Source organism: Thamnophis elegans, chromosome 11, assembly GCF_009769535.1.
Source record: "Thamnophis elegans isolate rThaEle1 chromosome 11, rThaEle1.pri, whole genome shotgun sequence".
Taxonomy (NCBI): Eukaryota; Metazoa; Chordata; class Lepidosauria; order Squamata; family Colubridae; genus Thamnophis; species Thamnophis elegans.
In genome coordinates this window covers 33581804-33605989 of record NC_045551.1, presented here as the reverse complement: position 1 = coordinate 33605989, position 24186 = coordinate 33581804, and the positions used below count along the sequence as shown (strand labels likewise).

Sequence of the window (24186 nt, the reverse complement as noted above, 5' to 3'; positions counted from 1 at the left end):
CTTTTCCCATATTCTTTCTTTATGTTTAGCTCAAATTGCAAAAACATAGCTATTTGTAATGCTAGTTCTATGTGGATTTGAAAATGGGCTGTTTTCCTATTCAACCTATCGCATCCCACCTCCCACTTCCTTCCCTGAGAGCTTGCTTAATACATTTTACAGGGAGCAAAATGTAATTAATGTAGTCTAGGGCCTAGGCTATTTCACAAGTACCAGTAGAAAATGGCCTGAGCTGGTTTTCTAGCCTACATATACAGCATGAACTGAACTCTTCTTACTTAAAGTACTTTGTTTTGCCCCATCTCCTGATGCAAAAAGTGGTGGGTTGCAAAATTGTAGTGTAATTCCCTTAGTGTAGTGTTTAATTGAGAATGTACTTGCAGAAAAAAATGATACATTGATGCAGGTAGCATTCTCTTATATCAGCAACTTGGTTGTTTGCCAAATAGTGAGATATTTTTTCTTTGTATTTGGAGGGACTAGGGAGAGTTTTGTTTCAACACGAAGTTAAGCTAGTAGCCGAATTGTATTTTGTATTCTCTGTGGTTGATTGGTTAGAGGGAACACAGATTTATTAATGACTCTTCTTGCCTGTTTTCAATGTTTTGTATTTAGCAGCAATCAAAATAATCCCATAGCTGATGGCTGACTCAAAATGCTTTATAGATATTAGTAAGTGAAAATAATGGAATGCAAAGTTTTACTTCATCTAATATATTAATAAAATTGTTTCTGTGATTTAAAAAAATAGATAAATGTGTTTGTCTCACCAGATTGAACATCTAAAAACAGAAAATCTTGATTTGGAGAAGCATGTTAGGAAAATACTTAACAGTAAAGATAAAGTAACAACCCAAGTGGACAGTTTGACCAGTGAGAATGAATATCTTTGTAAAGAACTTGCTCATGTAGATAAGATAGCTGAACAACTGGAAAAAGAAAGAGAGTTTGTACTTGATAGTGCTGGCCAGGAACTTTCAGAAGCCAAGGTACTTGATTTATTACATGAAATGTTTTATATATGCAGTGCAGTTATAGTACATGTTACATTGTTTGTTTTAACTAATGGAGAAACTGGAAGAAAAAATGCAGTAAACACAACATTACAGATAATCTTTGACATATCCATTCATTCAGGGACCATGTCAGTGCTGAAAAAATTATGTTATAACTGTTTTTCAAGGATCCAGCTGTAGAAGTGCTCCTGTGTTCCCATGATCATGAGCCAGGCACTCAGGTGCCCAGTTCACAATTACAGTGTTGCAACAAGCCACATCACAGGATCCCCATTTGCAGATTTCCCTGCCAACATTCAACAAGCAAAATCAATGAGAAGCCAGCAGGGAAGGTTGTAAATCACTCAACCTTACGTCGTTCCACTATATTTTCTCCGGAGGAGCTCTATACAGAATACAAGATCCCATAATTTTTTACTTCATATCACCCCCTGTCCACTGCCCCACCTACATTCCCCAGCACTTTTTCTGTGCCCTTCACCAGCACATCTGCCATCACCACATTTGCCTATACTACTTGCTGGCCCTCCCACAGTCTCTGCTGACCTACCCTCACCTCCTCCACCAAACTGCTTGTAGACCTCACCAATCCACTCCCATTCAGCATTGCATATCTGTAGTATCTCCTATTCCACCATATTCCTTATCTGATTCCCACTTTTCCTGGTTACAATAGCAACTGGGATTGTCATTGCTAAGTGATTTCTTGGTTGTCTGGTCCTAAATGCTCTCATAAACAGAGAGTATCTGTATTGTTCTAATTACATTGTAAGATTATTGTATCCATGATTTAACATGTGCATGCATAGTTTTACATGGAGTGATTGCTTTTTAATGAAAGATATAAATATGTGATTTCTGCAAGATGAGAGAAGTGAGACCATTATTTCTATCTTTGTTACATATCTGGTATTTCACCATAGCCATATTGCTATTTCAGTTTATTTTATGGAATATTGAAATATATTATTATATTGTCATGTAAATACTTAAATATTTTTTCTTCTAGTCTCAGATTAAATTCCAACAAAATACTATTAAAAAATTGGAACATACGGTCAGCATTCTTAAATCTGTAAGTTTTTTGTATGTTTCCTTTGCTAGTGTATATTATTTCACTTGTTTTAAATTGGATACTTATTTTACTTGACATTTAAATTATTTCACTAAAAAAAGTTTAAGGTACTGTATACCTATGAATATTATAGACTTATAAGCACAAACTCCACAATAACTAATTAAAGAGAATAAAATTACTTCATGGGCTATAGATAAAAACTATAAATATGATATAATAGTAAAAATGCTAAAAGACCAGGTAAAATACAAGAGAAACACCAGAGCACTGAATAAAATAAAAATAGGGGCAAAGGCCTAAAATCAGGATGGTCAATCTTTTTGGTTTAGGGACCATGCCAGACTTTACATTGGAGTACCAGAGACTTTGTTGCCATTTTTTTTTTTTTTTTGAGAAAATGTTATCTAAGTTTAAAGCAGTTAAAATTATTTATGATTCTGGATCACTGAAGTTTCTGGGTGATCTTTAAGGTAGGCTTGTGTAGAATGAATTGTAATATAATAATACAATGAGAAATGAGAAGGGCATACGTGACTTGCTTCAGTGCATCCAGATTAAGCTGCAGTTAATACACCAGCTCAAATTGAATGAAGACATCCATCTAAGAGTGGGTGTCCAGAGGAATTCCAGATTCAAAGTCTGGCCTTGCTGGAAGAACATGAGAGAATGAAATATGAAAGTCACACAACATGGGCGAAATAGTAAATGATATACATCTTAAGTAATTTATACAAGTAATAATGTCTGTGTTCCAAACTTTCTATTTTATGACTACCAGGGCTTTTTAGCAAATTTTCCTGGGAAATTCATATGAAAAGAACAGAACAGAATAAAATAGAATACTTTATTTGGCCAAGTATAATTAGATACACAAGGAATTTGTCTCTTGTGCGGAAGCTCTCAATGAGCTTCATAATGATGATGATGATCATCATCATCCCAATAAGGGGGTAGTAAAGAAGATAGGAGGCATAATAAAAATGCTACAACCATACATGGGTTAGTAGATTTGAACTTCATCTAAACTTCATTCTTCAATTTGAAAAGATACATGTAATCGATTCTGTTAAATTTTTAGGTTAAATAATAGCATTCATTATTTAACAGTCAATGGATTTTTTTCTCTTGCCAACCTTTACTTAACAAATTCATAGAACTAATAATTTTTTTCAGAAAAGAATATAATATGACAACTTTGAATTAAAAGTAAATAAAATACTTAGATTCTTATGAACAGAATTTCTATAAAACTTTAAACATGGGATTTAGTAATTGTGCATTTTCACGTTTACATAAAAGGCGACCCTGGATGTTGAAAAGTCAGACGGAAAGCTCAACAGTTTTGTAAAAACAGTAGAAGAAGAGAAAGATTATTATAAATCTGAAGTAGAAAAATTGAAGAAGATGTATCGAAGTACAAGTCCTAAACGCAGCCCGTCTTGTTCGATTACAAAATTTCCTCCCCAATTCAGGTATATATTTTTATTTCTGAAAATACAGAATGTATGCATTTAATTTATATAATAATGTAAAATCTTCAAGCTCACTTGAATTTTGATAAGCTGGAGGATATATCTATATAGTTTTCTTGGCAACACTATTGATATGGTTTGTCACTACCTTCTTCTGAGACATAATATTTAAATTTGCTTCTTCAATTTGTTATAGAACTATGGAATTCTCTGATGGCATACCCAGATCAGGCTTAGCTTCCAATTTCCATCCCAATATATACAAAATTTAGCTATCCTATTTACCTAAGTAGTAAGAATTTACTTACTCTCTTTAACCATAGTTGGCTGTATTGCAATGATTGATTTGTGATGGTTTAGCAAGAGAATTATTGTGCTAATGGGAATAGATAGATAGATAGATAGATAGATAGATAGATAGATAAATAAATAAATGGAGACTAGTATAGATCTATTTCAAGCTATTTAGCTCTAGCTACTAGCTAGTAGTATACTATATACTACTATAGATAGATAGATAGATTAGATAGATAGATAGATAGATAGATAGATAGATAGATAGATAGATAGATAGATAGATAGATGATAGATAGATAGATAGATAGATAGATATGTTAGTCTTGTTGTATTCGGGTCTTTTCCCATGTAAGATTGAGATTGTCTTGGCAACGCTTCAGCAAGGTCTCACTTGCCATCTTCAGGCTGGGTTTTGGGCTTAAAGTGTGATCGGGGCTGCCGTCTTTCTATAAATCTTGGTGGGGTATGTGTGTGTATATGTGTATATGTATGTGTATGTGTGTGTGTATATATATATGTATATGTATATGTGTATGTATATGTATACATGTGTGTGTTTTTTGTGTGTGTCTGTGTTCGTAGATTTTCATGGGTGTAGGTATGCTGGTCTTGTCGTATTCGGGTCTTTTCCCGTGTAAGATTGAGATTGTCTTGGCATACGTTTTGGCAAGGTCCCACTCGCCATCTTCAGGCTGGTGTTTTTGGTTTCGTGCTTGTGCGAGTAAGGCGTGGTTGGGGCTGTCATCTTTCTATAAATCTTGGTGGAGGTGTGTGGAGTGCTGGCTTTGTTGCTGTAAGTGGGTTGATTGGCTGTGTAATTGCATCCTGATTGTAGATGGAGTTGATGTTTGTAGATTGGTTGGCTGTTTCGTATCATCCTGTGTGGGCTGAGGTGCTGCTGTGTGTCCGTTGATCCTTTGTGTTGTAACGACCTGGGTGCTGAGTGGGGTTCATTGTTGACTAGGGCTGGTTTCCGATGTCTGGTAGATGGGAGGTATTGTCACGTTATTCATGTTGTGGAGGTGTTTCTCTATTTCGATGGTTTCCACAATTATTGTCGTGTTGAAGTGTTCTGTTTTGGAGATTAATTTGGTTCCTTCAAAATCAGTTTCATGTCCTGTTGCTTTAAGGTGCTGGAAAAGGGAGGAAGTTTTTTCTTTTTTTCTGATTGCGCGCATTTATTAGTTTGTCCAATGTATGTGGCAGGGCAGATTTTGCATGGTATTTCGTAGACTCCTTGGTTTTCTAGCTGGATCTTGTTTTTGGGATTTCTTAAGATGTTGGCTATTTTTTGGTCAGTGCTGGAAGGCTGTCTTGCTATTGTGCTTGTGGAGAATTTTGCTGAGTTTATCTGTGCTGCCTTTGTTGTAAGGGAGGAGGGCGATGCCGTTGTCCTGTTCTGTGTCTCGGGTCTTGGGGGGAGTCTCCTTTGGATTAGGCTGGTAATTGTTTTTCTTTGGAATCCGTTGGAGATTAATACTATTTGTGAGAGTGTGGAATTCAGCTTTCAGGTGACCTAACATTATGAACAATAAACTGTTCAAATAGTTTGAAATTCAGAATATTGCAAATTAAATTTATGTATTCTCCCTTCCCAAAAAAATAATTTAAAATGTTAATATAGAATCTTGCAATAAATTTTGTATATATGAAAATGGGCATTTTGTCTCCATTAAACATTTAGGGAAAGCAGAGTGATAAAGAATGTCTACAAATTTTGATAGAACTTGATGAATTTAAGACAATGCTGGAAAAATATCAACGTCATATAACAGAACTCCAGGGCAATATTAAAGTTCTCATGGCAGAAAGAGACAAAGCTGTTTGTCTTTAGTGATCAGGTAATTTTTGATAAAGCAATTTTGATAAAAACATTTTGTTATATTACAAGGGATTATATAAATTCCAATATATTATAAAATTCTTCTAAATATTTAGGTTAATCTTAAATAGCCTTATAGGTTTTGCCTTCCCTAAGATAGATGGTATTAAAGGTTGAATTGTCCATAACTTCCTACATTTCGGACTATATCTCTGTAGCTTTATATTTTAACCAACTTGTTAAAACTGTGTTGCTCTTCTAGTCTTTGATGGTTGATTTTTTTTGTATAAAGGAAACAAGTTTTGTAAATTATATTCCTTTATTGGACCTTTACCTCATATTTGTCTTGTATGGGGAGGTAGAGTACTGAGGTATAAGAAGGGGGGACTGTGCCTGGCTTTCATCCACCTGCTGGCCCCTCAAGCTGAGCCCAGGAACACCGAACGGCCCTTACCTCTGAGGCCAGGAAGGGGCTCCGGCTTTCCAGTGGAGAGAGACGGCTTTCCCCGTCCAAATTTCTATCCCTGTCCCGGCTGCGGAACTGGGTCATTGGTGGGGAATGTCCCACCCCCTACAATGACCAGGGGGTAGGCAGGGAGGCATGATGACTCCGGAAAGACAAGGTGGAACGCCGGGACATGCTCACTGGATGACTGGGCTTTGCGTGCTCAATGTGGCACCAGAAACCAGAAGAGTGTGCCGAAAACCAGAATTTCATCTGCTTTTCTGGTTTCCGATGTGCACATGCGCACACTCCCGTTTCAGCACGTCGTGCCGAAAAAGTTTGTGCATGCTCCTGTTTCGGCACATTCCTCGGTGCCTAAAAGATTTGCCCAACACTGCCCAATGTTATAATCCTAGAAGGGAACAGATAATGCTGAAGAACAAAGCTGTTGTGTACATTTCTCCCTGAATCTCCTAAATTTGCTAGTCCTTGTTAATGGCAGAAGTTGTTCTATTACCATTATTAAAGAAAAAAAATCAATTATCCTTAAGTCAAATTATGTACAAAATTATGAGGAAGGGTTTAGTTTTCATCTCAACCACCAAATGTCTAGGATCAGATCTGTTAATAAGTTAAATATTCAGTAAATATTTAGCACAAATAAGATCCATGCATCATTATTAAGTTTAAACACCAGCACAGGAAGAAGTAAATCAACAAAGAAAGAACTTATGAAAATCCCCAAGCTTCTACAGACTGCAGTGACTGTTCAGGCTGTCTTGAGACTGTGAAACAGAAAGGGATGCGCCATTTCTGATTTTCGAAGATGCCGCTGAACGTGATAGCTTGAGAGAGGAGGTTAAAGGTTTGGTTTTTATATCTAAACTCATTTAAGTAGCATATGCATATTATTCATAGTCCCAAATATTCAATCTACTAAATTAAAATTTAGGACACTAAAAAATAATTAAAATGTTTTTGTTTGATGTAGATTGCTCAAGACACTGCATTGAATGAAAAGGCTCACCTGGAAACATAGAATTGAGGAACTGGAATTAAATATTCAAAGCGTAAGAAAGATGTATCTTGAAATATATTGATAAATGTTAACACTTATCAGTAGCTAAAATGTATGAATATAACACTTGATAAGATATATTGAAATGCCTTTTTGTACAGCTTCATTAATTATGACAAGTAGCCAACGCTTTAGCCAATTCTAATGTTTCAAACACTGGACTAGGAGTGGGGGTGGGTCCAAGTTTTATTCCTGCCTTAGACATGGAAACTGATTAGTTTCAGCCTGAACACATGGCAAACCACGTTCCAAAGACTTTGCCAAGAAAATATTATGTACTTACTCAGGCAATCATCAGGGGTTAAGGCTAACATTATACAAAATTAGAGACAGCAATTCTCAGGCTAGACTTGGCAACTATGTAATCATTCAACAACTGTATGCATTTGCTATGAAATGTAAATATTTAGCTCCCTTTGGTTATTGTGTGGTTGAACTTGTGGATAATGTAGTTCAGACTGGAAAAGAACCTCTTGGTTTTGCCAGTATATATGATTATATGTGTATTTATTCCTAATTCTGCACTTTACACTATTGAGCATCCTACCAGAAAGGCAATCCTTTAAGTGAAATTCTGAAGCTCAGCAAACCTTTTTTCATTTCCAAGAGGCATGCACTTCTTCTATTCTCTTTCATACTTCTTTTCTCTGTGTAGCTTTGAGTTCACCTTGCAGTTGTGTTTGTAAAAAAAAAAAACTGTCAAGAGATTTGGGTAGTTTTCTTCCCCTGCATATCCTTTATCAGCATTATTGGAGATAATACTATTATTGGAGATAAGCCTAATGTTTTTAACAAGAGCTATTGACCATCAAGGAAGCTTTGCAGAATTCAGACCTTTCCCTCAGCTTCCATCCTGTCCTTAAAAGATTGCCTCCACTCTAGTGAAACTTTGGAAGCTGTGTTCAGCAAAAATAGTATTCTTATTTATAGGCTTAGATTATTTTAGTGAATCTATTGCCATTACACTCCCTTTTCCCTGGGAGCAGACAGAACTAAGGAAAGAAATGTCCAACTCTTGTCATGGGACCAGCCCCAAAGTCCTTATCCTCTTTTCTATGGCTTATATATTGCCATGGAAAGCCTCTCCCCTCCACAAAGGGCCTTGGAACAGTTTATTGCACTTTATGGTGATCTGCCATATGTGAAAGCCTGCATACCATCAGTCCATTTCATTCTTTGCCATGGCGTGTTTTCTGAGTCTGTATGTGAGTTCAACAAGGTTTACAGAATAATAGCTTGGATAATCTGTTTGATTTCCTGACAGAAATCTACAACTCACAGCAGATCTTTGGAGTACTCTTTTTCAACTGTTGTGAAGTTCCTTCATCTAGATATCATCATCTACAACTGATGGAGAAACTGAGGAATAAATGCCAGAATAATACTTATACTGTTGTGGAACTACCAGCAGAATAATTGGCCAAATATTCTACCCATAGTAGCTTATAGTAATACATTGCAAGGGCCTTTTTCTGATACATATTAGTCCTCAATGTTTATCGTAAAAGCATATTCCTATTTTGATAGGAAGACTGCTTTTAGAGGAAATTAGTTTGTTACTCTACAAAAAGACTTTTCCTTCTATAGAAAATTGGGAATGCAAAATTTGAAGTAATCAGATGAAAGTGAAATAACTGTCTGTAATTCTTAATGATTCTTTATCAGCTTGACAATGAACGATTAGAACAACTATCGAAAATAGAACTGTTGAAGGATGCTATTGAGTCTATAGAAAGGGAGATGAAAATATTGGGAAGAAGGGCATCAGATTCTGAAAATGAACTTGGCAGACAGAAAGCAGCTAACACTTCACTAAGGTAAAGAAAATAGATGACTTGAATGTTAAGGATGATTCCCTTTTTTAGACATTTGTGGCAATATATACTATCAATTTATAGCATCATCCAGTCACCGTTCTGGTAAAAAGCCTGAATCTATTACTAATACTTTACAACAGTAATGTCTAAATGATTTATAAACATGATTATGTCTGAAACTATTTATTCTGTTGCAAGCAATGATATAGTCATTATCACTAAGTTGTTTTTATGGGTACTGCTCATACTGCTTATGGGTACTGCAAAGATTAATTTAAATGCCTTTTTGTTAATTTTCAGCATACTGAATGAAAAGATAGAACATAACTTTACAGAGGCAGAACGACAACTTTCAAAGAAAAAACATGAATTACAACTTACTCAAGAGAAAAATATGTGTTTGGAGGGAAAAATTGGTATGTATATTGGTACAATTTGGTATGTACCAAAAAAATTGGTATGAAAAAAATGGTAAATAACATTTTAAAATAAAAACTTGTTTTTAGCTTTAAACATGTCACTTTTATTATATATGAATTGTAAATTCTTTTACTAAGAATGTTGCTTTAAAACCCTTGAAATAACATTGATTCATTGTATTGATGGATTTTATACAGATGGTACAGAAATTTCTCACAATAAAAAGAATAAGACATCAAACAAATTAAACACCATAAATTAATAATAACCATCATAAAGCATTCAGCATATTATGAAAACATTGTTAAAGAATTATTAAGTTGCTAATGAAATATGTTAGTTGATCATCTTATTCACTCTCATTTGAAGTAGGAAGCTCTCCGGGTAAAGTCCAAAGAATTGATGGGGGCAATATCTTATGTTGTCACCTAGGAAAAAATTGATCCTGAGGAAGTTGACAATCATTGGTGAGGTGAGCTCTGTCATTGGGAGGCTTGGTTCTTGCCCCATCTGACTAGTGCAGATGGCCAAGGAGAAAGTTATCTCCAGGCCGACTGATGGGAGGTAGAGGTGCCAGATCCACAAGGAGCTGGCCTTGGATTTTGCTGTGTTGAGCAACTACAAGCCAATATTCAATTCTCCTTAGAGATGTATGATGGTTGTTGTTATTACTATTATTAAATGTTGGATTATGTTTATATATTTTGTTGAGATTTATCATTTTGTTGCAGATGTTATGTACTTTTTTGTTAGCTGCTTAGATTCTATTGATGAAACACCAGAAAAGTTTACATAATTAGCTATTTAGCTATTAACAAACATACAATTCAGAAACAACTAATAACATGGGCTCATGCCCGTTCTTCATATCATCTCAAAACCTAAATAAATACAATTTTATTAAAATAATAATATTTGTTTTCATACTTCTTTTATGATTTTCCTATGGTAAGAAGAGACATTTTTCAATAGAACTAGTTTTTATTGTAAAAGTGCTGTGATTTTTATTATTTATTTATTTATCTGTTCCCACATTTTAACCAAAAGTGGTTGCCATTATTATAATATGTCCTTATAAAGTGTGTTTTCTCACTTAACAGTTAGATATTCATTTAAGAACTTCTAGGAAAAGGGAATAAGAGGTAGGTAGAATGCAACTATATTTATACTGCATATGCACTGCATCCAATTTTGGTCACCACATTACAAAAAAAATCTTGAGACTTTCAAAAAAGTGCAAAGAAACACATGAACGGTTGCAGGAATTGAGTATTAAGTCTACAGAAAAGAAGGACTAGGGGTGACATGATAACACTATTCCAGTATTTGAGGGACTGCCATGAAGAAGGGGTCAACTTATTTCCCAAACCACCAGAAGGCAATAAAAGAAAAAAAATTAGTTGGAAACTAATCAAGGAGAGAAGCAACCTGGATTTAAGGAAAAACTTCCTAATAATGAGGACAATTAACCAGTGGAGCAGTTTGCCTTTAGAGGTTGTAGGAGCTTCATCACTGGATGTTTTAAAGAAAAGAATGGATAGACACCTATCTAAAATGATACTATAGGGTGTACTGGTTGAACAGGGGGTTGAACTAGAAGACCTCCCAGGTCCCTTCCAGCTCTATTCCGACTGATTTAGTGATGGTAAATTTCCAACCACAAAAGCAAATTTCAATTGATTTATATTAAGTCTTATGGTATTCAAAACACAGTTTACATAATCCCTAGTCAGAATTCTCAGCATGAGAAAGCTGCCTAGGAATTCTGGGATTATAATAATTGCAACTCAAGGATCCAAGTTGAGGAAGGTTATTTTACCTTTTGACTCTTAAATTTGAAGATGTCATATATTGTATGTTTAGACTGAATGATTCTCACAGTAGATTTTAAGAAGTGTGTGTATTTGAATAGTAATTTTCATGTAATTTTTATGAAAAGACATTTCTTTAATAGTTCCTTCTATTCAGTAATAGCAATATCAGTAATTTACATTTATACCTATAAATTGGATATTCCAAGTGTTCTAAACTGCTAACCTAATTGTTTCCATGATTGTTCTGATTTTTGTTGGGCGAAGAGTTAAATAATCTTTTGAGCCATTACCATCCTTTCTCAAGTTTAGGGGTGTGGGTCTTGAGGCAGCACTTTTCAGTGGCAAAGGTGCTGCAAGGGCTGAAGTAGAGGTCTGGGGATAGTGGCAGCTGGCTGAAATAGCATAGGGTTATGTAGCATGGTAGAGGAGATAGAGGGGGAATCTGTATTTGCAGTGGTAGGTACGGGCGGACTGCCAAGTGCCTGAATTTTGATTGTGTGATGATGGGTGTGTGTGCTGTATTGCCTGTAACTTTAAGCACAGGTTGTCAGTACAATTGTAATTTCAAACAGTTGCTGAATGACTAGTCATAAATTTAGGACTGCCTGTACCACCAAACTATAGCTTCCACATAAACATTTTGGTTTTATACAGAAGCATTCCTAGGGGAATGGGAACTGTCAAAAAATCAAAATAGCAATCATGTGATTGAATTATTTTATTATGTGCATAGAAACCATCTTGATGTCCCCCATCTCACCCAGGCCAGGTGAAATGTATTCTTCAGAGCTTTGCTTGATCAGCCTGTATATTAAATTGGTTGATAAATTGGTTTATTATTTTGTTTTCAGAACAACTTTCAAAAGAAAGCCTGGAGCAACAAGGACATATTTGTACTCTTAAAGATACAATAAATGAGATGGAGGCAGAAAAGGATTCTTTACAAGATCTTCTGGAAGATAAAAGAGAAAAAATTCTTACATTAGAAGAAAGTTTGGCCATTCAAGTAAGTTTAAATATGTGAATGCCTCTGTAGTTTTGATTAATGCTGTTTTTGTATGTTATAGTTCTGTTAATTATCAAAAACTTTATTTTTAGAAAACTGTTTTTCAAAGCATATATTTTCAGTAGATCAATCAAAATAAAACATATAACTCATTTTTTTAAAAACTGTGAGTATCATGTCAACACAGTGATAATAGACATTGGAACAATTATATTTGAATACTGCTGATTTAATATGCAAGTTTATGAATTAACGTTCTGATTATTGCTGACTTTTAGGATTGTTGAAAAAATATATGTTTATATTTAAATTATAAACACATTTAAAAATTATCTTACCTCCCAGAACATTATTATTCAGGATGTATTAAAATGGTATACCTTTTCTTAAAATAGGTTTTTTCTCATTTTTTGGAAATAGCCATCCTATGGCCAAGAATTTCTAGTTTTTATGTAACACATCATAATACTATTTGTACTCAGTAAATGTAAAATAAAACTGGTTAGTTATTGTACTATTAGAAAACATCCAAAATTTGAAGATTAGTTTAAAATTAAAATCTCTGTACCTAAAATCTTTATATACTACACATTCAGGGCTACAGATTATTCTAAATTTAGGTGTTCTCAGTGACTGTGCGCAAAATAGAACTCGGGTTTTCTTCCAGGTTAAAAAAAAACCCACACCACCTTCTGCATGTCCTGCCAACCCATTTCCAGTTATCTGCTGTTCAACAGAAACAAAACCATAACGTTTTGGCTGTTTAAGGTTTCAGATGAAACAAAATCTGGAGAGATTTTGCAGAGCGTGTAGGGCAAAGCCGATGTCATTTCCCTCCACTTCTTTTTTCAGCTGACCTCTATGTTGTTCCGGCACTTAACGTGCAGTGCTTCTCTCTCTGCTTTACCTATACTCAACAAACATTGATGTCACAATACTGCACATCCCACTGGATTATCAGTGCCCTATCTTTTCTTCCAGTCACTCTCAGTTGTTATTGATGTCCAGTTCAGTATATTCTACTGATACACTTGACCATTCAATATTCACAATACATAACATTTTCTTCATCACCTGCATCACTTTACTGATATTTATATGTTGTCACAAGGTAGCTTCCCCTGAACTTACATTCATTCAAACCACTTCTATCAGAACAACTGTGTTTCAGTTGTGGAGCCAGGTGGTGTAGTGGTTAGAGTGCAGTATTGCAGACTACTTCTACTGACTGCCAGTTGCCTACAATTTGGTGTTTTAAATCTCACCAGACTCAAGGTTGACTTATCCTTCCATCCTTCTGAGATGGGTAAAATGAGGACCTAGATTGTTGGGGGCAATATGCTGACTCTGTAAATCACTTAGAAAGGGCTGTAAAGCACTGTAGAATGGTATATAAGTCTAAGTGCTATTGTTATTGTATCTAAAACATAGCAATCCTACTTCACTCTATATATAAGTAAAAAACCTGAAACACATATGTCTCACTTGGCATGGAGCATCAGAATAAGCTATTCTATGGAATGTTCCTTTTTGTAAACTTTTTGTCTTTTTTTGTTTAATCAGGAAATATATTGCTAATTATATGAACTATTGGGAATTGTTCTTCGAACCAATTAGATAGATAAAGATTGTTACTTTTGTGAGTCCTTGTATGAATCTTTTCCATGGCCTAAACAAATATGTTTTTTGGCAATAATCTAACTTAGAATGACTTCAGATGGCATTCTGTAGTGCTAAACAATTTTAGAGGGAAGGAGAATTGAATTTGAAGATTTTTTCTGTTCAACTTGAACTATCCAGATTTCCCCTTTCTGCATTATTTTTTAAAAGTCTGTGATAAATGTCATGTTTTGCTGAATTGTAAATGACAGTACTTCTTTAATTGGGTTCTGTTTGATAGAATAGAATAGAACAGAACAGAATAACAGAGTTGGAAGGAACCTTGGAGGTCTTCTAGCCCAACCCCCTGTCTAGGCAGGAAACCCTTCACCACTTCAGACAAATGGTTATCCAACATCATCTTAGAAACTTCCAGTGTTGGAGCATTCACAACTTCTGGAGGCAAATTGTTCCACTGATTAATTGTTCTAACTGTCAGAAAATTTCTCCTCAGTTCTAAGTTGCTTCTCTCCTTGACCAGTTTCCACACATTGCTTCTTGTTCTACCCTCATATGCTTTGGAGAACAGTTTGACTCCCTCTTCTTTGTGGCAACTCCTGAGATATTGGAACACTGCTATCATGTGTCCCTTAGTCCTTCTTTTCATTAAACTAGACATACCCAGTTCCTGCAACCGTTCTTCATATGTTTTATCTTCCAGTCCCTTAATCATTTTGTTGTTCTTCACTGCACTCTTTCTAGAGTCTCCATATCTTTTTTACATTGTGGTGACCAAAACTGAATGCAGTATTCCAAGTGTGGCCTTACCACACTTTTTTCTAATTCACTAATTTTTTCTTTTCTTTTCAAATCAGCTACATATGATTCCAATTTATTAAGTCCATAATTGTGGAAAAATATGTGCTGTGTAAATCTACATGTTATTGCCCTCTTAGTCTTATAAAGTTATGAAAAGGTGTTTTAATTAAAAGACACATCTGGGTTTTTGTTTGTTTCATTCTTTTTACTAACTAAAGAGAAATTTTAATTTATTTTTAAGGAGAAGACAATTTCAGATCTGAAAGGTATTCTTTCTGGCATGGAACATTCATCAAAGTAAGATTCAGAATTCTAAATTTTCACTTTCCACTTAAATATTTGGATTACCTCAATGTATAGTGCTAGAATTATTATTTAATAACTTCATTGATTCTATATTTATCATATGTAAGTAATTTTGATTCCTCAGTATAAAGAGGGATTTGAAGTATGATTTTAAAAATTATAAATAGAAGCCAGTTTTAAATTATAGTATTTCTATTATGGGAGAAGTGTGACATTGTATTCACAGTTGTCATATTGTTATCCATGTAGAATTGATATTATAAGAGATTTTATGTCAGTCCTTTTTTGCTAATATTTATGTGAAAATTTTGTGTTTTTTTAATTGTTACATAGGCATTCTACTGAAGCATTATGCAAGTATGAACAAGATATTGGCAGACTACACCAATTGTTAGATGATGCTAATACTGAACTTAATCAGACTTGCAGAGAGAAAGATATGTTAACTAGGGAACATTCAAAACTAAAGGAACAACTTTGTGCCTTTAAGCAAGAAAATCAGGTAAAAGGTCTGCTTGTTCATTTGTGTCAGAAGCATCACAATAAAAATAGGGCATATTATACAATATACAATATAAAATACAATATTAAATAATACAAGTTAAACAAATCTTGGCCAGAAACTAGCAACATTAATTGTGTTCTGTCTCATTGCCATGAGATCCTCAAGTGAGCACTGATCAGGACACAAAGGAAAGATATACACATATGTTGTCTGCATGTCACCACAATCGCAAAGCAGAGACCACCAGATGTTCAGAGTATCTCTGGATCTTGCTGTATCTATGCACAGTTTTCTCAATGATTTCCATACTTCCCAGCTTTCATCAGACCCAGGTGCCAGCTCCTCCATTGGTTCCATCCAGTGCTGGTTCTTTGTAACTTTCCCTAAGTCCATTTTGTTTTTAAAACTTTCAGGCTTTTATATAAAATATTAACAGCAAATACTTGCTGTTTGCCATTATATTCTGTTCCATCATCTCTCTGTCCTTCCATTAAATAAATCCCTGTTCAAATTCTATTTAGTAAATTTCTGAACATTTATACCTTTGTATAATTCTTTAATTTTGATATTTCTATCAAAGTTATCTATAATTTATTGGATCATTTTTTCAGCAAAGTAACAGTTACAGTTTTGAAAATCAGTAGTTGGATATATGTACATTAAGAACTTTCTAGTGAACTTTTTTCTCTGTCTAAATGATTTAAGTATAAACAAAGGCATAATTATGCATATGCTATATATTTCTGTGAATGAATGGGGAGGCCTGATGGAGGCTGTGTGTAAAGTTCTCATCACTCAAGGGCTGAAAATCCTGCTTGGATTTCAACAGAAGATTTTTAGTTTCTGAGCAGAAAGGAAGTGCAGTAAGGCGAATGGAGGGTGAAAGAGGGCTCTGGGAGGCCTGGTGTAGGATGCACAAAAGTGTCTCTCCTTCAAGGGCTGAAAATGCTGCTTGGATTAGCAGGGAAGATTTTCAGCTCTTGAGTGGAGCCTCCCGGGGTCTTCTCCACACCATTGATGTACTTTGCATTCCTTATCTGGGATTTCATTTGCTTAACTAACTTCACAATTGCTTAATAAGTGCAACTGGGAATGCCAGGGTTGTGGTCATTGAGCACAGCAATCAAGTGGACAGTCATGTAGTCTCTCACTTGATCATTTCACTCAATGACTGAGATTCTGCTATCAGTTGTGTTGTTAAGCAACAACCATCTGTGCTTGCCTCAGATTGCATTGCTAATAACTATAAAGGTAAAAACTGCATGCTATCCAAATAAGTATGATGAAATCCCATTTCAACTTCTTTTGAAAATGAAACTAGCTACTAAGAGATGGAAAAATTTTATTTTTATTTGCCTTTTTTATGTCAAGGCAGCATACATATTTATGCTCCTGACCTATTTTCCCCACAACAATTCTGTGAGGTGAGTTGGGTTGAGAGAGAGTGACTGCCCTAAAGTTTTCCAGTTGGGTTTCATGCAGAAATGAGGACTAAAATTCACAACCTCCTGGTTTCTAGCCCAGTACCTTAGCCATTATTAACCAATGTTTTATTTATACAAAATGGTCAATGAATTCTGGTGCAAAATTAGGATAAGGAAGATCGAAATGCAAGTCCATCATCTGTTCTGACGCAGCCCTAGCAGAAACAAGAAACAGACTCCTTATCCTGAAAACCCCCTTTATTTATCTCATGTGAATTAATGGCATTCATATACTGAAAAGTCCAGGCAATAGTTCTTCAAAGAGTTAACTGCAGTAACAGACCTTATCAAGTTCCTTGAGATAATTGCCAGGCTGGGAGCTTCCAGCCACAAAGCTGTAAATTTAGTTCTGGCAGAACTATGATGAGCAAATCTTCCATCTGACCTGTTGTCTCCTATAAGCATCACTCCCCTTTCCTCTTATTTATTCTTCAGCCAGGGAGGGCCCATTCAACGTCCATGTGTGCCTTTCTTCCCGAGTCAACTCCTATCCTCAGTTGTTCTCCTCTTCTAATAGCTATGCACATCTAGAACAGGTCCCAGCTGTTCTTCCTCCCCACTTATCTCCACCTCCAAAGGCAGCTGCCTCTCCAGTAGCTGGGAAAGTCACAACCCCTGGTATGCCCAAATATGTACCTCTCACCCTGGCTGGCTGATAAGGAGTCGAGCTCTGTAGCTCAAAGATTAACACATCTGCCTAAGAGGCAATAGAGCACAGGTTCGATTCCCAAGAAGGGTGGGCTAGCTGATGAGAGCGAAATAGCTTGAAATAGATCTATACTAGTCTCCCTTTATTTATTTATCAGCATAAATATAACATATATTATATATATAATATATATAATATTAATATATATATATATATATATAATATATATATATATATATCCCTCCCTCTACCTACCAACCTACCTACTCTCTGTCTCTCTCCCTACCTATCTACTGTATTTCCCTCTCTCTCTAACTCTTTCTATTTCTCTCTCCCTATCCCCTACCTACCTAAGTACTGTATTTCTTTCTCTCCCTCTCTCTCCCTCAATCTACCTACCTACTTTTTTTGAAAAAATGCCTCTTCAAAGCTTTGGTGCGTCTTATACTCCAAAAAAAAATACGGTATTTATCATACTCTTTTTAATTGAAGCAAGATGGAATTAAATCTTGTACTCACTTCATTTTCATCTTGGATATGTGGAAAAAATGCATCCTAAGAAATGGGGGATATTCTTGTTTTCTCTCTGTTGAACACCAAAAAGAATGCATGAATTAAAGATTCATGACTTACATTTGCTTAACAACTTTTTTTTTTGAATAAGTCATTTCATTTGTGCAAACTATGCTTTACATATTCCATTTGTGTTACTTAAATGTTATCAAAATTTAGGAAGGCAGTATTAACAAAGTAAAGTGGTTTGTTTTTCATTTTGCTGCAAGGCTATCAATCACTCTGTTCCTTGAACTTTGTACATTTTTGTCTTTTTATTTCATAAGTGTACTGACCTCTTCCTTGAAGTTCTGACTTCCATACTTCAGCTGAACAAAATTCAATATTTTATCTTTTTTTTCTCATCCAATTTTTTAAGTGATTCAATTATACAATACAGTAGCAGAGTTGGAAGGGACCTTGGAGGTCTTCTAGTCCAACCCCCTGCCTAGGCAGGAAACCCTATACCTTTTCAGACAAATGGCTATCCAACATCTTCTTAAAGACTTCCAGTGTTGGGGCATTCACAACTTCTGGAGGCAAGCTGTTCCACTGATTAATTGTTCTAACTATCAGGAAGTTTCTCCTCAGTTCTAAGTTGCTTCTCTCCTTGTTTAGTTTCCACCCTTTGCTTCTTGTTCTACCCTCAGGTGCCTTGGAAAAGTTTGACTCCCTCTTCTTTGTGGCAACCCCTGAGATATTGAAACACTGCTATCATGTCTCCCCTAGTACTTCTTTCTATTAAATTAGACATACCCAGTTCCTGCAACCGTTCTTCATATGTTTTAGTCTCCAATCCTCTAATCATTTTTGTTGCTCTTCTCTGCACTCTTTCTAAAGACTCCACATCTCTTCTACATCGTGGTGACCAAAACTGAATGCAGTATTCCAAGTATGGCCTTACAAAGGCATTGTAAAGTGGTATTAACACTTCACGTGATCTTGATTCTATCCCTCTGTTTATGCAGGCTAGAACTGTGTTGGCTTTTTTGGCAGCTGCTGCACACTGCTGGCTCATATTTAAATGGTTGCCCACTAGGACTCCAAGATCCCTTTCACAGTTACTACTGTTGAGCAAAGTACCCCCTATACTGTACCGTTGCATTTCGTTTTGTTTTCTAAATGTAGAACCTTATTCTTTTCACCATTAAATTTCATTTTATTAGATAGTGCCCAATGTTCAAGTTTGTCAAGATTCTTCTGTCTCTTAAGCCTGTCTTCTGGAGTGTTGGCTATTCCTGCCAGCTTGGTGTCATCTGCAAATTTGATGAGTTCCCCATTAGGTTTACATTGGTTAGTGATGCTTCCTTCATGGAATCTGGGTGTCTGTTAGCAATAATGAACAGACTATTTGAACTTTTAGCTATCTCAAATTTACAGCTGTTACACTGAAAATAGCTTTTTGCTGCTGTTTACTATAGCCTATCATGAAATTAAACTAGTAGGTCTCCTGTTAATCCAATAATTATAGCCTTCCACAAATAACAAGTAATATTATTCCCAGATATATCATTTCTACCCAAATTGTTTCTAATTTTCATTTTAATTAAGGTCATTATGTTGTCAATATTTCTTTTCGCTTCAATAAGACCATTAGAAAGTTACCCTTAACTTCATAGAGTTTCAAAGAACTTTGTATTTTGCCATGAGTAAACTTGTGCATTTAAGAAACAAAATCAATAATCAGTGTGATTGTTTATGTACAGATAGATAAGAGAGGTTTTATTAACATTCTCTCTCATAGTAAGAATGCACATTGGATTATCTGTTCATTTGTATATTATATGTCTTAGAAAAGTTTCTGCTATCTCAGCCCTCTGCAGGCCCACTCATCTAGGGCGAGGGCTGTGTCCACTATAGCTGCTCAACTTTTATTGAATAAAGGATGACATATTGCAATACATTTTCTCAATTTTAAATATATTTCTCTTTTTATATGTAATAATGCAACTTATTAATGTGTTTAAATATCAAATCATATTTAAAACATGAATAAATTAAACATAAATAATACTTTGGATTTGTTTGACAGCTTCTATTTGAGAAACTCAGTAAAAGTCAGAATGATTTTGATGACATGAAGTTGAAAATTGAAGATTTTCAAAGATTGAAGTCCTTACTGAACTCCAAAGTAAGCATATACTTTGAAAAGATACCACTATAAAAAGGCTTAGTACAAGGCTTCCTGCCACAATAAGCAGGAATGAATGGTTGGTGCTTAGAATGGGTGTGGGCAATTTGACCCCCATGCCCTTTTTTAAAACTCCCAGAGACTCCTTTAATTGTTGGTAATTATCTGATTATTGATAATTGAGTGAAGAATTTCCTATCAGTTTGAGATGAAAGAACACAGGAAAGCCATCCCATAACAACTGCCATAACAATTAAAAGAAAACTCTACAAAAAAACCCTGACCTTCCGCACATATGTGATAAGTACTATTTGGCCCTACACACTGTACAGTCTTTGATTACCAAGAGGTTGTCCAGCTCTGCTTTAGAGCCCTTGCTTATAGAAAGCACAGTTACTTCAGGATATCTTCTTTCGAGCAAAACTATATATTGTAAGATAAATGTGAGATTTCCACTTCCATGTTTCCCTTAAAATGCTAATATATAGAGCAGAATTTTGAAGAGAGATTTGTCAGATGAGAAGGAGCTGTTTATTCTTCCTCAGTTTCATTCTCACTTGCAGGTTATTTTTCTCTCACTTTTCCTTGAAATATATTACTGGGAAATGGCTCCTGAAAAAGTTTCAAGGAAAAGCTCTTAAGTGCAGGAGGAAGTTATAACTGCCTCTTCCATTTGGCTAAATCTTTCTCTTTTAGGAAACTAGATATGCTAATTGCATGTTGTCCAGATCCAACTTCTTAATTGTAAATACATAGCAGCCCAATCTGGACTGAGTCTACTGTCCACATAAAGTGGGAAAGCTCCTAAATACATAGTAGTCAATGCAGAGACAGCTTGAAAAAGAAAAAAATTTGTTGTTAAAGAGGAATTTTTCATATGCAATAGGAGGACTAATTTTAAAGAACCCTAAGATACCAAGGAGAAAAAAATTAAACTTCTGCTGCACCATGCTTAATTGTTCCCAGTTCATACTATACTATTATGGACTTACCTGTAACTAATAGTATTTTGAGTACTTTAGAATGTTGTCTACCTTACCACTACATCTTTAAAGCAAACTTCATTGTTTCCAAAATTGTTAATTACATGGCTATAAACCAGTATAGGTCTTATAAATAATTGATCACAGGAAGATATGTATTCCATTTTAAAGATCTACCCTGGTAGAGAGCAAATATCTATTTTTCACTGCTTTTATCTGACATATTTTTCGAGTGCCCAATTTTAGCTGTTTTTTGTAGTATCCATCCTACCTATGTTTGAGGTTTAGACCCAAATGTTGGTGATTGTAATAGCTATTTGTACTGGAGTTACAATAATAGTGTATTTTATGAAATTTTATTACAATTTTTAAAGATTTATTAATACAAGCCAATTAATTTTACTGTGCTGCATAGGGCTGTAATAAAATTTTGATTTGATCTGATTACAATACAGTAATTTTTAAATGCAGTTTTCAAGGCCCATAGAAGAGATGATTTTTTATTTTATGACATAAAACAAATACACACACACACACACACACACGGATATGTATGTATGTACCATAATATGTATACAATTTGCAGTATTTAGATATCAAAAGAATACAATGATTTGTTTTAGTATAAAATAAAATTTGTTATATTAAAAATCAGGGAGAGATGTTGTCTCAAAGATATAATCCAGTTGTGAAAATAAATTGAAAGTATGGCATAAAATGTTAATAATATAAATATAATGCTCATTACAAAGAAATATTACCTATAATATTACCTTTAACATTAGATTTGATTTTACCAATAGTATCCATTCAAAATACTGTAGGTACAGGACACAACATTTAAGGTACGTGTTTCCCTGAAAATAAGACACAGTCCTATTTTCTTTTGACTCCGAAATAAGCGCTTGACCTTGTTTTCAGGGAGGTCTGACTATTTTTGAGGTGAAGGAGGCAGCGAGTATGGTCACCTCATGGCTGCTGCTGTGTTACAATATTTTTGGGGAGGGCTTATTTTAGTGCATGCGTTCAAAAGTTCGATTGGGCTTATTATCTGGGGAGGTCTTATTTTGGGGAAAACAGGGTATTCAAATGAAAAACAAAAAATAAAGTGTTGACAAGAGGCCAGTTACTTGAGTCTGACCCATTTCAGAAAATCTTAATTAACAGCCAATTTAGAATATAATTTTTAGAAATTAATATAAAACTATTGTTTATATTTTGCCAACAAAAAGTGTATTAACTCTTGTAGCTTCCTAATGATGACTTAGCTCATAGCTTTTTAGATATTCAGTGTTAATTAATGCCAGAGGTTCAACCCTGACTGGCTCAAGGTTGACTCAGCCTTCCATCCTTCCAAGAGAGCGGTAAAATGAGTACCCAGATTATTGGGGACAATATGCTGACTGTATATAGTTAGAGAGGGCTATGGAGTACTGTGAAGTGGTATATAAGTCTAAGTGCTATTGCTATTATTGTATGATCAAAAGGTCTAGCTGACTGCAAAAAGTAATCTTGTGACGCTTTAAAAATATTTAAAGGCTGTCCATTGAATTTCTGTGATTGTGCTCAGACAATGGATTAACTTTGACACTTCTGAAATATTGACCCGGATGCTTTAATTGATCCTAGTTTTTAATCAGTCACTCTTATTATAAATAGCATGCATATGATGCACTTAGTTTGCATGAACCTTTAATCTAAAGGAGGTTTTATAGGATATCATGATTTTGTACACAATAGCAAGCCTATAAATGTAACATTAAATGGTATACAAGTAGTCCTTAACTTACAACTACAATTAAGCCTAGAATTTATGTTGCTAAGTGAGAAATTTCTTAAGTGAGTTTTGTTACCTTTTTACGTCTTTTCTTGCCACATTTGTTAAGTGAATCACTGCAGTTGTTAAATTAATAACATGTTAAGTGTTATTGTTAAATGAATCTGGCTTTCCCATTCACTTCGCTAATCAGAAGGTCGCAAACGATGGTCACATGAACCCAGGACACTGCAACCATCATAAATATGAACCAATTGTCAAGCATCCAAATGTAAATCATGTGACAATGGACATAATGAAAAATAGTCATGTCACTTTTTCAGTGCTATTGTAACTTCAAACAGTCACTAAAAAAGCTATTGTAAGTTGAGGACTACCTATAGTAGTTTCAGATGGTAAACTAAGTAAATCTCAAAAATAAAATCAAAATTTATATTTTAGGAGAAAGATAATGAAGATCTTATGGAAAACTTTCACATGATCCGTGAACAGGCAGACAGATGGGAATCAAAGTTGCATCAAATGGAAAAAGATTATAACTGCATCCAGATGGAACTTCTCAGTGCAGAATCTGAGAACCATAGACTGAAAGAGCAAGCAGAATCGCATGAAATAGCAATTGGACAAGTAGGTTTTAAAAGCTTTCTCTTATAATCTCCCTCCCTCTCTCTCTCTCTCTCTCTCTTTCTATCTCATTTTCTTTCATTGGCTAGTTAGTAGTGCAGCTTTTACATTTTTAAAAATGGTGTTTGTAACACTTACTATTCACCTCCCACATGAGTAAAGAGTTAAAGGAATGTTTTGTCTTGTGATGCTTTGCACTTATTATCAGATTGCAGCAGGAATTTTCAAAATGGAAGTTTATTTTAAGGAAAAGTTATTGACCATTTGCTGCATTTGACTTTAAAACATTCTGGTCTTTCTTAAGAAAGTTTAGGATTGGATTATAGGAGTGGAAAGGCATTGATATTTGTCTATAGTAATTATGAATCATAGAATTTCAACTGAGCCAGAATTAATATTTTTAGATAGTAGATATGAGATATTGTAAAATATTTTCCATGCTTAGTCTGGCTGTTTGGAAATAGTATCCATATGTTTGTTCACTGAATAATC

At 34.9% G+C, this 24186-nt stretch overlaps 1 protein-coding gene across 1 annotated transcript in view; it reads left to right on the top strand.

Moving 5' to 3' along the window:
- Nucleotides 1–24186, top strand: part of TSGA10 (testis specific 10) — a 42045-nt gene that overhangs the window by 7307 nt on the left and 10552 nt on the right. The window contains 16 exon segments of the mRNA XM_032226229.1: nt 774–989; nt 2026–2091; nt 3394–3547; nt 3550–3566; nt 5548–5696; nt 6816–6956; nt 6958–7000; nt 7122–7163; nt 7165–7200; nt 8874–9025; nt 9326–9441; nt 12111–12265; nt 14925–14980; nt 15323–15491; nt 20212–20310; nt 23512–23697. Coding sequence (XP_032082120.1) covers nt 774–989; nt 2026–2091; nt 3394–3547; nt 3550–3566; nt 5548–5696; nt 6816–6956; nt 6958–7000; nt 7122–7163; nt 7165–7200; nt 8874–9025; nt 9326–9441; nt 12111–12265; nt 14925–14980; nt 15323–15491; nt 20212–20310; nt 23512–23697 — 1797 coding nt within the window.